Source organism: Oncorhynchus clarkii, chromosome 24 (genome assembly GCF_045791955.1).
Source record: "Oncorhynchus clarkii lewisi isolate Uvic-CL-2024 chromosome 24, UVic_Ocla_1.0, whole genome shotgun sequence".
NCBI lineage: Eukaryota > Metazoa > Chordata > Actinopteri > Salmoniformes > Salmonidae > Oncorhynchus > Oncorhynchus clarkii.
The window spans coordinates 10,849,804-10,863,531 of record NC_092170.1 but is presented as its reverse complement, the minus strand read 5'-3'; the positions used below and the strand labels follow the sequence as shown (position 1 = coordinate 10,863,531).

Genomic DNA, 13,728 nt, shown 5'->3' with positions numbered 1-13,728 from the left:
ATTTGTTATTTTTATTATCCACTTGGATGAGTTAAAACGTCATTACACTCCTAAATAAAAAATATATATAAATGGACTCTACAAGGTGTCAAAAGCGTTCTACAGGGATGCTGACCCATGTTGTCTCCAATGCTTCCCACAGTTGTATCAAGTTGGGTGGTGGACCATTCTTGATACACTCAGGAAACTTTTGAGGTCCCATTCAAAAGCACTTCAATATTTTGTCTTGCCCATTCACCCCCTGAATGGCGCACACACAATCCATGTCTTAAGATTTACAAATCCTTCTTTAACCTGTCTCCTCCCCTTCATCTACGCTGATTGAAGTTTATTTAACAAGTGACATCAATAAGGGATCATAGCTTTCACCTGGTCAGTCTGTCATGGCAAGAGAAGCTGTTCTTAATGTTTTCTATACTCGGTGTATAGTTCCATTGATTCTTGAAAAATACATCTTATTGGTCTTCTAATCATGATACTGCCATATTTGGTCCATTACTTAGAGACCTTGACTATTTTCAACCTACATGAAATGCGGCAAAACAGGATACAGGATTCATTTAAACAACAGTGACATAAGTCCAGATGTCTGTATCCCACTCATCGGGGAAGGGGAACTAAAGTCAGAACACAGATTCTGTTATATTTGTTACTTTATTTATTCGTAGTCTGTGGTCAGTGCATCTGACAGATATACATTTCAGATGTATTTACAGCAGGTCGATGAAAGTAGAATCTGTCCCTCATTGAGACGTTTTAATATTGTGTTCATTTATGTAAAATAACACAACTATTGATATTCAAGCGCACCATAGGGATAGTGCAGTTGACTGAATATGAATATGTGAATATGAATATGTGTGTTACTGTCTGTGTCGGTGAGTTTTTGTATAAAGCTGTTGAGGGGTTGGCTGAGATGTTCAAGCTGTTTGGAGGTTTTGAAGACATCTGTATGTGTGGGAGAATCATTGCGTGTGTGTGTCCGTGCTTTTCTTTTTGTGTGAATTAGTGCATTCATTAGCAGTGAGGTAATGCACCAACTGAATCAACAAGAGCCATATAAAAGTGCCATATCTGATATTAACTGTATTAAATACATAATCTTAGCTTTTTAATGCACACCAAGTAACATGGCTTCACCATAAAAGTTCATTGCATCTGATATTTGAGTGCTAATTTCACTCTTGAAAAGTTCACCCAATTAGCACTTATGATTAGCGTTCCTTAGCTGGTACTGTTGATGTCAAATCAAACAAATCCGATATATTCAATGATCAGGTCCATCCTTAAATTCTAGATAATCTAATTTGTACATGTGATCCATAAACACACATACATACATATACACACACCTCATACAATCACAAACACTCACACACACCTATACGTACTGTATATTTATATCATGCCCTTATATCAATAAAGTTGTCCACTGAATCCAGGAAGCCATTTAACCCAGCTTGCTGGTATATCCACCTTTGATGAATCCAAAGTAAATGGCCATTGGCTTGTTTGGTCATTGTGCTACCCGCCCAAGCCACAACCAACATCATCCTACATACTAATCTGTTTCTGCATTACTCAATGAGGCTGATGCTCACTCAACAACAATAAGCAAAGCCACCATCTCCATTTCTGTTAGGCTTGCTTCTCCTGTGTACAGTATGTCCATGTCTCTCTATCATTTGAGGAGTGAGATATCATCAGCAAAGTCCCCAAATCCAGGTGGGCGAAGGCAGCGTGAAAAGCGCCACTGGCACACCATAAGGCACAATGGCAGCATGAAGAGGGCACAGATGCCCGCCATTATGTAGGCAATGGTCATGAGGGTGGACTCGTCCGTCTGCGGGATGTTGTAGCCGCAGTCCTCCAGGTCCACGCCATGGTACGGCCCCTCAACGGAGGCTGTGCGGAACTCATCGTGCACTGTGGCATAGAAATAGACACAGATCAGCAATATACATACATACAGGCACACACACAGTCTTGTACAACTAACCTTGTGGGGACACACAATTCAGTCCCATTCAAAATCCTATTTTCCCTAACCCGTACCCTAACCTTAACCTTAACTCCAACCCTAATCCTAAAATTAACCCTAGCTCCTAACCCTAAACCTAATTCCAACCCTAAAACTAATTCTAACCTTAACCCTTAAACCCCCTAGAAATAGAATTTGACCTTTTGGGGACCAACAAAATGTCTCCACACCCACACCCACATACACACAAATTAATTATTATTTAACCTGTCTCCTCCCTTTCATCTACACTGATTGAAGTGGATTTAACAAGTGACACCAATAAGTGATCACCTGGTCAGTCTATGTCATAGAAAGAGCAGGTGTTCATAATGTTTTGTTTACATATTTGTTATGTTACTGCCCTATTCTAAAATGTTCCTCGTAAATCTACACACAATATCCCAAAATGACAAAGCAAAAACATTTTTAGTATTTTTTGTGTGCAAGTTTTTAAAATAAAAACTGAAATATCACATTTACATAAGTATTCAGACCCTTTACTCAGTACTTTGTTGAAGCACCTTTGGTAGCGATTACAGCCTCGAGTCTTCTTGGGTATGACGCTACAAGCTTGGCACACCTGCATTTGGAGAGTTTCTCACATTATTCTCTGCAGATCCTCTCAAGTGCTGTCAGGTTTAATGGGGAGCGTCGCTGCACAGCTATTTTCAGGTCTCTCCGGAGATGTCCGATCGGGTTCAAGTCCGGGCTCCAGCTGGGCCCCTCAAGGACATTCCGAAACTTGTCCCGATTCCACTCCTGTGTTGTCTTGGCTGTGTGCTTTGGGTCATTGTCCCGTTGGAAGGTGAACCTTCACCCCAGTCTGAGGTCCTGAGCAGGTTTTCATCAAGGATCTCTCTGTACTTTGCTCCGTTAACCTTTCCCTCGATCCTGAATAGTCTCCCAGTCCCTGCTGCTGAAAAACATCCCCACAGCATGATACTGCCACCACTATGCTTCACCGTAGGGATGATGCCAGGTTTCCTCCAGACGTGACACTTGGCATTCAAGCCAAAGAGTTCAATCTTGGTTTCATCAGACCAGAGAATCTTGTTTCTCATGGTCTGTGAGTCTTTAGGTGCCTTTTGGCAAACTCCAAGTGGGCTGTCATGTGGCTTTAACTGTGGAGTGACTTCCGTCTAGCCACTACCATAAAGGCCTGATTGGTGGTGCTACAGAGATGGTTGTCCTTCTGGAAGGTTCTTTACAGAACTCCACAGAGGAGTTCTAGAGCTTTGTCAGAGTGGCCATTAGGTTCTCGGTCACCTCCCTGACCAAGGCCCTTCTCCACCGATTGCTCAGTTTGGCCAGGCGGACAGCTCTAGGAAGAGTCTTGGTGGTTCCAAACTTCTTCCATTTAAGAATGATGGAGGCCACTGTGTTCTTGGGGACCTTCAATGCTGCAGAATTTTTTTGGTACCCTTCCCCAGATCTGTGCCTTGACACAATCCTGTCTCAGGGTCTACAGACAATTCCTACGACCTCATGGCTTGTTTTTTTTCTCTGACATGCACTGTCAACCGTGGGACGTTATATAGACAGGTGTGTGCCTTTCCAAATCATGTCCAATCAACTGAATTTACCACAGGTGGACTCCAATCAAGTTTTAGAAACATCTCAAGGATGATCAGTGGAAACAAGATGCACTTGAGCTCAATATCCAGTTTAATAGCAAAAGCTAAATAAGGTATTTCTATTTTTAATTTTTAATACATTTGCAAAAATGTCTAAAAAACAGTTTTTGCTTTGTCATTATTGGGTATTGTGTGTAGATTGATGAGAATTTTTTTTAAAAATACATTTTAGAATAAGCCTGTAACGTTACAAAATGTGGAAAAAGTCAAGGGGTCTGAATACTTTCCCGAATGCACGTCCCTCCGTCCCCCCCTCACCATGGCAGGTGCTGACGGCAAACCCAATGCGTTTCCTCTGGCGGTCGAACACAACATAGAAGCCCTCCATGATGACGGCGCCCATGACGGTGCCCGTGCTGGACTGGGACACGGCAAACTTATAGCAGTCCTCCTGGGCAGAGGCCACATCCTCCACAGGTCGCAGGTACTGCTGCAGGGGGCACAAAGAGACAGTGGACATCGAGTCAGCAGAGGACACCTACAATGGACGGTACATCAAATACTCTCTGTAGTTCTCAACACATCTAAATTGAATAAAAAGTTAAAGGAGTTTAAGAGAGGATCATCACTACCTCATTGAGTTGATTCATTGAATGATGAAGACCTATTGTATTCAATGACAGGTAAGTACACAGACAGACACTGTTACCTGTGGGAGAATGGAGATGCGGAAGGACTGGTTGCGGTTCTCACTCATGAGGTAGAGCGAGATGACAGGGAAGATGTGCCACGGGGTGGTGCCCGCCTGCCAGCACACCAGCTGCTCCCCCAACCAGAACCCAGAGGGAAACTGCTCCGTCTGATATGGAGACATGGGGTTTGTGTATGTGTGTGCGCGCGTGCGTGCGCGTGTTTCAGAGAGAAGGATAGAAAGAATATTTAGCAATTGCAGAAACTAGAGAAAGATTATAGCCATGAAACTATTACAGACATTAGACCTGACAAAAGGGATTTCACACGACACTAGCTGAAACTGGCAGCGAGAAAGAAGAGAGAGAACAAAACGACAGAGAGAGAGAGGGAGTGAGAGAGAGATGAGAAGAGGTATGAGGAGGGACTCACAGACGAGGCTGCCTCGATGGCCTTCACGGCTGCCTGGAACACTTTGCGAGGGAGCCGGAGGTTAGTGGTGCCACTGTCCACAATGCTCTTATCATAGTTGTACTGATAGAGACACAAGCCAACAGAGAGGAAGCAAATTGTCATTATTTATTCACTGTCACTTACTGCGCCATTATTAGTGATAAAAGGTAAACAACAGACAGATATTCAGGGTTAACTAATGAGAATCCAGGAGCAAACAAAAGATGAAAAGAGAAGAGGCCACCCATACTTAATATGTAATCACACATGCCTATAAGTCGCTTTGGATAAAAGTGTCTTGTAAAGAGCATATATTATATGAATATATTAAAGAGAAAGTGGAACGATATAGGGAGGAAGATGTTGATTGAAGGTTGATCAGAAAAACACACAGTATCTCACCTCCTTGCAGTCCATGTTGAGATCCTGACCATTGACCTCAATGCGCACAATGATGACCTCATAATACCACTCCCGGCGGATCGGGGTGTACCACAGGTCCCCAACATAGAGAGAAGAATCCACTCCACCAATGATCTAAGAAAACAGCAATCAAACAGTATCGTAGGCTGGGTCCAAACTCTCAACACACTTTCCATCTCATATTGCCTTTGTAATACCGATTATAGCTAAACAATACCGACCTGCCTGCCTGCCTGGCACATACTGTACAATCTCTATGTGTAACCCTCTTGGTTACACTAACACAACACACCGCTTCTGTGTATTTCCCTCAAACAGAAAATGTGTCTGTGCCTTTTCCTATCTACAGTATGTCTATTCTCTCTCACCATGCTGCCGCCCACGGTGGCACTGCCCAGGCTGTAGTTCTGGGTGAACCCTGCGCCACACATCTGCAGGGAGAACAGGTTGGGCACGGGGGTCTGCCGCACCAGCGAGTCAAAGAAAGGCTCCAGTGTCTCATCAGGCTAAACAGAGGGGGTGGGGGTGGTGATTTAGAAAGGATTTAAAGATGGGAAAAGGATAGCTATATTAAAGTGATTATTTTAGCCATCTTGTTGACAGCAAGCCTACATTTACATTGTATCTTAACAAATCCATCACTGTGCATTTTCCACATTACTGTATTGCGCTGGCTCTCCACCCTCACCAGTGACCCTCTAGCTGATCCCTCCCTCCGTCCCTCCCAGGCAATCTCTGCTCAGCCCTCTCTGTTTCCCGCTCTCTCCCTCCCTCTCCATCTCCCTCAAGCCCATCTCACCCATGTGTTTTCAACCCAGCCCATTTCCCTTTCCCTGCCTCTCTCTTCCCCCCTCTCACCCGAGCGATCTCGGCGTAGGCCAGGCCCAGAATGCCCTCCCAGTTGGATCCGTTGATGAAGAAGCGGTCCGACTGGGTAATGGCAGCGATGTTGGCACGGAGCGAGGCGTTGGGGCCATGCGGCACAGACACCAGGTCAGTGCCCAGCTCACCCTCCCAGCGGCCCTGGGTGTAGGGTACATAGACACTGCGCCCAAGGTCGCGGTAGGATTTAGACCTATGAACAACAGGGGAGAAAAGGTGCTTACTATATAAGTCCACCAAGGGAAGTGTGTGCAGGGCCATCTAAAAGGGAGAGATTCCACTGAGATTCACTGTTCAATGGGATTCATATTTAATATCATATTTAAAGGGATAGTTTACTCAACAAAAATATTTTAGTATGTTGTCCATCAGTCCACTGTTGATATGGTCCCAAAGCATTGTGCATGTCAGCAGTAAAGTTTTCAAGATGGAGCACTTTCAGTGTATCGTAATAAGATCCCATGGTACTCACAGTGAGCGATGGTAGTATCTGCAGAGGAAAGGGTGAGCAGCTGCCCCAACTGCAAAGTTACTGCTGCCTGTGTCCACCAGAATATTCAACTGATTCCCAAACACACAAACACAACATAGTTGTCATTGTTATGAAACCCTATTACATATTCAATGGGCATTTTTCCAAAGCAAGGCCTATATATTGTAACAGGTATTCAGTAGGTATACAGCTGAAGTCGAAAGTTTACATACACTTAAGTTGGAGTAATTTAAACTCGTTTTTCAACCATTCCACAAATGTTGTTAACAAACTATAGTTTTGGCAAATCGGTTAGGACATCTACTTTGTGAATGGCACAAGTAATTGTTCCAACAATTATTTCCATGCAGATTATTTCACTTATAATTCACTGTATCACAATTCCAGTGGGTCAGAAGTTTACATTCACTAAGTTGACTGTGGCTTTAAACAGCTTGGAAAAATCCAGATAATTATGTAATGGCTTTAGAAGCTTCTGATAGGCTAATTGACAACATTTGAGTCAATTGGAGGTCTACCTGTGGATGTATTTCAAGGCCCACCTTCAAACTCAGTGCCTCTTTGCTTGACATCATGGGAAAATCAAAAGAAATCTGCAAAGACCTCAGAAAAAAAATGTGTGGACCTCCACAAGTCTGGTTCATCCTTCAAAGCAATTTCTAAATGCCTGAAGGTACCACGTTCATCTGTACAAACAACAGTACGCAAGTATAAACACCATGGGACCACGCAGCCGTCTTACCGCTCAGGAAGGAGACGCGTTCCGTCTCCTAGAGATGAACGTACATTGGTGCAAAAAGTGCAAATCAATCCCAGAACAACAGCAAAGGACCTTGTGAAGATGCTGGAGTAAAACGAGTCCTATATCGACATAACCTGAAAGGCTGCTCAGCAAGGAAGAAGCCACTGCCCCAAAATCGCCATTAAAAAAGCCAGACTACGGTTTGCAACTGCACATGGGGACAAAGGTTGTACTTTTTGGAGAAATGTCCTCTGGTCTGACGAAACAAAAATAGAACTGTTTGGCCATAATGACCATCGTTATGTTTGGAGGAAAAAGGGGAAGGCTTGTAAGTCCGAAGAACACCATCCCAACCGTGAAGCACGGGGTGGCAGCATCATGTTGTGGGGGTGCTTTGTTGCAGGAGGGACTGGTGCACTTCACAAACTAGATGGAATCATGAGGAAAGAAAAGTATGTGGATATATTGAAGCAACATCTCAAGACATCAGTCAGGAAGTTAAAGCTTGGTTGCAAATGGGTCTTCCAAATGGACAATGACTCCAAGCATACTTACAAAGTTGTGGCAAAATGGCTTAAGGACAACAAAGTCAAGGTATTGGAGTGGCCATCACAAAGCCCTGACTTCAATCCTGTAGAAAATGTGTGGGCAGAACTGAAAAAGCATGTGCGAGCAAGGAGGCCTACAAACCTGACTCAGATACACCAGCTGTGTCAGGAGGAATGGGCCAAAATACACACAACTTATTGTGGGAAGCTTGTGGAAGGCTACCTGACACGTTTGACCCAAGTTAAACAATTTAAAGGCAATGCTACCAAATACTAATTGAGTGTATGTAAACCTCTGACCCACTGGGAATGTGATGAAAGAAATATAAGCTGAAATAAATAACTCGCTCTTTTATTATTCTGACATTTCACCAAGACAGGGAATTTTTACTAGGACGAATTGTCAGGAATTGTGAAAAACTGAGTTTAAATGTACATGCTAAGGTGTATGTAAACTTCCGACTTTAACACACTATATGTAGGTGTGTGTGTGCGTTCTTGCGTCTTCCAGGGTTAAAGGACAGAATGCATTGAAATACACTGACTATAAGGACACTCTCTCTGTTACCCTGGAGACAGCCATGCCTATTCATAACACGATTCCCTGTAGCTGCTGCTAAAAACACTTCTTCTTTTCAGCCATTTAGTCACTTTCTCTCTCTCTCACTCTCTCATCTCCTGGCATTATGTTACTGACAGTTGCTGTGTATTGTATTTATTATGCTCCAAATGTCCTTCTCTTTTCCTTTTCCTTTGCATCCAACCCCTAGGCTGTTCTCAGATTGCCCTCTTTCTCTGTTTCTCTCTCTCTCTCTCTCTGTCTACCTCCTTCCCTCTCCTTTCGGTGCGAGTATCATATTTTGCGCAGTCAGTGAGTCAATCAGACTGGCAGCCATGTTTTTTTTGTCTCTTTGGTGACCAGAAGGACCCTGATCAATAATAGATCTGCTACTGGAATATGCTCCTGAAATATCATGGGATGCATCCTCACCAGGCACCCTATATAGTGCACTACTTCTGACCAGAGCCCATAGGGTGCCATTTGGGACACAGTCCAGAAATGTTCTTCTTCTCAGTGGCAGAGCCAAGAGCCTCAAGGACTGCGTGCCTGGAAGAACCCCCACCCAGCCCGCTGCCTTAGTCTCTCACCTGGTCCCACACACACTCTCCCACCAACACAAACATGTCACTTGAAACACACTCATCACATGCACCCTGCTGTTCCATAAACATATCCATGTCATCTTCTAACGCTCTATCACAGGGGTGTCAATAGGGTATGGCACTCAACATACTCTACAACACAAAAATTTAAAATAGGCTACTAACATAAAACTTTTTTTTTTAAACGCTAAAAATTCAAATGCAGTTTAGCAGAACTACAGGCCTGACTTCAGGACCATGCAGACACCTGGGAGCAGGAGGGAAGGCTTTTTGTTTGGCTAGCTGGCTTTATGCAGAGCGCATCACGCAGCTGCAGGGAACAGCACAACTTTCTTCTCAAAACAGTGCAGAGATAAAGATGGCTGTAGTAGATGACTTTGCCTAGGTAACTGCTGACTGACTTGACATGAAACTAAACTAGAGTTTTAATCCCGGTGCTGAGCCAGTGCGTAGCAGCTAATTCTTGTGTGACGCGTTTGTAGCACCTGAGGAGTGCTGGTGGCACCTTCATTAGGGAGAATGGACTTGTGGTAATAGCTGAAGCAGAATCAGTGGAATGGTATCAAATTCATCAAACACATGGTTTCCATGGTTTCCATGTGTTTGATGCCATTCCATTTGCTCCGTTCCAGCCATTAAAATGAGCCGTCCTCCCCTCAGCAGCCTCCACTGGTTTCTAGAACGTTCAGTCCCCTATTGACAGAGGTGAATGAAGCCACAGCAACAAGCTGATAATGTCTGGAGTCATTTTAGCTTGTTTTTGCTGTGCTCCAAATAGAGTTTTAGAGTTTTTTAAATTGTGTAGCAATGCAGTAGATGAGCTTTAATTTTCTAAACATTCCCTGGAGGAGAATGTCCCTCTGCCATCCATTCCCTGGGTTTAGCTGAAACTACGCCCCTACCCTACCACCACACCACATTCACCTCCTCCACACACATCAAAAACACCAAGCCATGCATTGCAATGAATTATTGGGAAAACACAAATCAAATTTAAATCAATTAGGGTTACTAGGGAGATTATGCATAACAGTCTGTGTGGACCTATTTGCATGTTGAAATAAATAAAGATAAACCTTAGCATTGCTGTAAAGAGTGTTTTAACTTTAACCTGCATAAACTCTCCCTCGGTCAGCCTCTTGGCGTGCTCTCTTCCTTTCACTCTGATTGTAGTGTAGTGAGGAATTTTGGTGAGGAATACGCTGACGCCTCACAATTGATCTGTCCTGCCTGCATCCTGCTTCCCTTTCACACACACCACCAGAGACGCCTGGCCGGCTGCATCCTGACACACACACACACCTCGGACCTTCTACAACCCTGCCACACTTCCTGTTTCTGGCAGAAGTCTAGAATCCCTGTCGCAAACCTCATCTATTATTTTAGAAGATATTATATCAGGAGCCTTAGGTATGTAGCGTCTCAGAGTAGGAGTGCTGATTTAGGATCAGTTTAGCCTTTTAGATCACAATTAATAGGATTAGATGGACAGGGGGGACCTGATCCTAGATCAGCACTTCTACTCTGTGACAATTGATACATACAGTTTACATCTTGAAGTTACTGTAACATTCACACATTTGAGTCTTATAGTAAGTAGTCTATTCAGTAGACCTATGTGACAAATGTTTGGTTTGTATTACTGTATCAAAGCAATATGGTAATAGAATTTTCTTCTATTACATGAGGGAAATATTTTTGTTATGTTTCTTTTAGTGCGTCATACACATAATTATTAATACTGGATCTATCTCTATGGTTGTATTTGTATCAATGTTTCTATACTTAACAAGAATATAAACGCAACATGTTGGTCCTCATGTTCCATGAGCTGAAATTAAAGATCCCTGAAATTTTCCACACGCACAAAAAGCTTATGTTTCTCAAATTGTGTGCACACATTTGTTTACATCCCTGTTAGTAAGCATTTACGCTTTGCCAAGATAACCCATCCACCTGACAAGTGTGGCATATCAAGGAGCTGATTAAACAGCATGATCATTACACAGGTGCACCTTGTGCTGGGGACAATAAAAGGCCAAATGTGCAGTCACAGTATTTCTGTCTGTAATAAAGACCTTTTGTGGGGAAAAACTCATTCTGATTGGCTGGGACTGGCTCCCCAGTGGGTGGACCTGGCTCCCATGTGGCCTAATGAATTTATGTCAATTGACTGATTTCCTTATATGACCTGTAACTCAGTAAAATCGTTGAAATTGTTGCATGTTGCGTTTATATTTTTGTTCAGTCTAAATGTTAGTGAGTGGATGGAAGCCAGTGATGGTTTATCCTCGCAGTGGCACAGTGAGAGTGTCCTAGGCAGGGCATAACATTGGCTCTGTCACACAGTAATCCCTGTGGTGTGCCAGTCTGTACCCTGCAGCTGCTTAGCTGCACCACACTAGTAATTATCTCTCTTCCCCCCCTCTCTCTCTCTCTGCAGAATTAAAGGCTTCATTCTCTCCTTCTTTCTCCCTTCTCTCACATGCAAGAACAGAGACACACACATTTATTCTTGTTGTTCTTCTTCGTCACCATATGTCATTTTAGAGGCCAGGTTACCAAGGTTTTACCAAGGCCAGTGTTTCTTCATTCTGGTCCTGGGGACCCAAAGGGGTGCACATTTGAGTTTTTGCCCTACAATTAAACACCTGCTTCCACTAATCAAAGGTTTGATGGGAGGGTAGGTTTGACCTGTCACAATGCAGAGGATATAAGGGCACAGGTGAGCAAAATGGCAGACAGGATCAACTGAATGGGCGTGTCAATGAGAGAGTGAAAGAGACAAAGTAAGACAAAAATAATGGTGTTCCAAAAAAGGTCCAGTTGTCAGGACCACTAATACAAATTCCATCACCGTTGCCCTAGAGCACACAAATAACTATACATACAGTACCTCAGCCCAAACATCAGCGCCACAGGTAACTTCCACAAACCTGTGAACAATCTGAGAGACAAGGCAAGAAGGGCCTTCTACGCCATCAAAAGGAACATCAAATATGACATACCAATTAGGATCTGGCTAAAAATACTTGAAAGGTTATAAAAACCCATTGCCCTTTATGGTTGTGAGGTCTGGGGTCCGCTCACCAACCAAGAGTTCACCAACTGGGACAAACACCAAATTGAGACTCTGCATGCAGAATTCGGAAAAAATATCCTCTGTGTACAATGGAAAACACAACAAAATGCATGCAGAGCAGAATTAGGCCGATACCCACTAATGATCAAAATCCAGAAGAGTCATTCAATTCTACAACCACTTAAAAGGAAGCGATTCCCAAACCCTCCATAACAAAAAGCCAACACCTACAGAGAGATACACCTGGAGAAGAGTCCGCAAAGCACATTTCCCTCAGATTTTACACACCAACAAAAGATTTGAAAACAAATCAATTGGGTGAAATACCAGTGTACCATCACAGCAGCATGATTTGTGACCTGTTGCAGAAAAGGGAAGCCAGAGAAGAACAAACACCAATGTAAATACAACCTATATCTATGTTTATTTATTTTCCCTTTTGTACTCGAACTATTTTTACATAGTTACAACGCTGTATATAGATATAATATGACATTTGAAATGTCTCCATTCCTTTGGAACTTTTGTGAGTGTAATGTTTACTGTTCATTTTGTATTGTTTATTTTACTTTTGTTAATTATCTATTTCACTTGTTTTGGCAATGTAAACATACGTTTCCCTAATACAGCCATTTGAATTGAATTGAGAGGGGGAAAGAGTGTGTCACCTTCTGTGGCGGTGAACCCACTGCCATCTCCACGTAGTAGCCCTGTCCGGATTTCCCACGAAGGTTGTCGATCATGTCCACGAAATTGATGCCACCGACTCCTCTGCGCCTCCGCGCTGCCCTCGAGGAGCGGTGCCGAGCCAAATGCTGGGGTTGGGGCTCGGAGAGAGGGCCCTGTCGCAGTGGGAAGTGAATAGCCAGAGGGCCTGAGGTGTTTGGTTCAATTTCGGCCTCGTTGGTGCCGAAGCTGACACCCACAAATAGGCAGACAATCGTCCATAAAAATACCATCCAACGAGGACAGAGTGCCTCCATTTTGAAATGTTATTTTAGGCTATAAATTGTAGGACCCTTAATTTGCGCACTCGACCGTCTCCTTTCAGTTTGGTATCATTAGAAATGCTGCAGAACTGTTGTTTATGGCACCAAGATCAAACGCCGATGCTACAAAAATTGGCAGTTGCAGCCATAATGTAATAATGTTGACATCTTTATTAAAAGACAGCCGAGTCCACTTGATTTGAATATCTGTCCGTGTTTATAGATGGTGTGGTATCGAGCGCTGCAGCGGCCGTACACCTTGTCCTCAATGTATGGAAGAAAAAAAACTATAATTTACTAAATCTTAGATAAACAACAGACATATCCATGTGTCTATAGCTGTTGACAAAACAATCCAATTCAGTATAATGAAATCAACAACTGCGCAAGTAGGCTGATAGTAAAATAAATCATAAAACGCATGAATTAGAGGTTGTTCAAAAAGTCTGAGGTCCCAATATCAATAATCCAGAGGCCCGTTACCCGTATGATCATCGTTCTGTCACGCCACTAAAAATCCCAGTCATATAGGCCACCATAATCCGCATCTCTCCTCTGTGCATTCTCTCCGCTACCTTCCCGCATTCACCCGCCTCCTCCATCAATCCTGCATCATCTCGTAACTGAGCTGAGCATCTCCCTCAAGCACAACCTCAGCACGGGGC

At 43.4% G+C, this 13,728-nt stretch overlaps 1 protein-coding gene across 1 annotated transcript; it reads right to left on the bottom strand.

The window, feature by feature from the left end:
- Window positions 1–635: 635 nt before the first annotated feature.
- On the bottom strand, window positions 636–13,723 carry LOC139383007 (beta-secretase 1-like). The gene is made up of 9 exons (XM_071127298.1): window positions 12,743–13,723; window positions 6,518–6,606; window positions 6,022–6,238; window positions 5,532–5,669; window positions 5,143–5,277; window positions 4,720–4,821; window positions 4,307–4,456; window positions 3,916–4,087; window positions 636–1,926 (listed from the first exon to the last, which is right to left on the bottom strand). Exons 1-9 carry the CDS (start codon window positions 13,055–13,057, stop codon window positions 1,682–1,684), a joined length of 1,563 nt encoding a protein of 520 aa, XP_070983399.1. The 5' UTR covers window positions 13,058–13,723; the 3' UTR covers window positions 636–1,681.
- Between the last annotated feature and the right edge of the window lie 5 nt (window positions 13,724–13,728).

What these genes read in the sequence shown, in the direction of transcription:
- LOC139383007 (XM_071127298.1), bottom strand. Translation starts at nt 13,057, where the DNA reads ATGGAGGCACTCTGTCCTCGTTGGATGGTATTTTTATGGACGATTGTC. An exon ending in AGATACTACCATCGCTCACT is followed by an intron (nt 6,239 to 6,517) that starts GTGAGTACCATG and finishes TGTTGTTCATAG; the next exon opens with GTCTAAATCCTACCGCGACC. An exon ending in TCAACATGGACTGCAAGGAG is followed by an intron (nt 4,822 to 5,142) that starts GTGAGATACTGT and finishes TGTCTCTATCAG; the next exon opens with TACAACTATGATAAGAGCAT.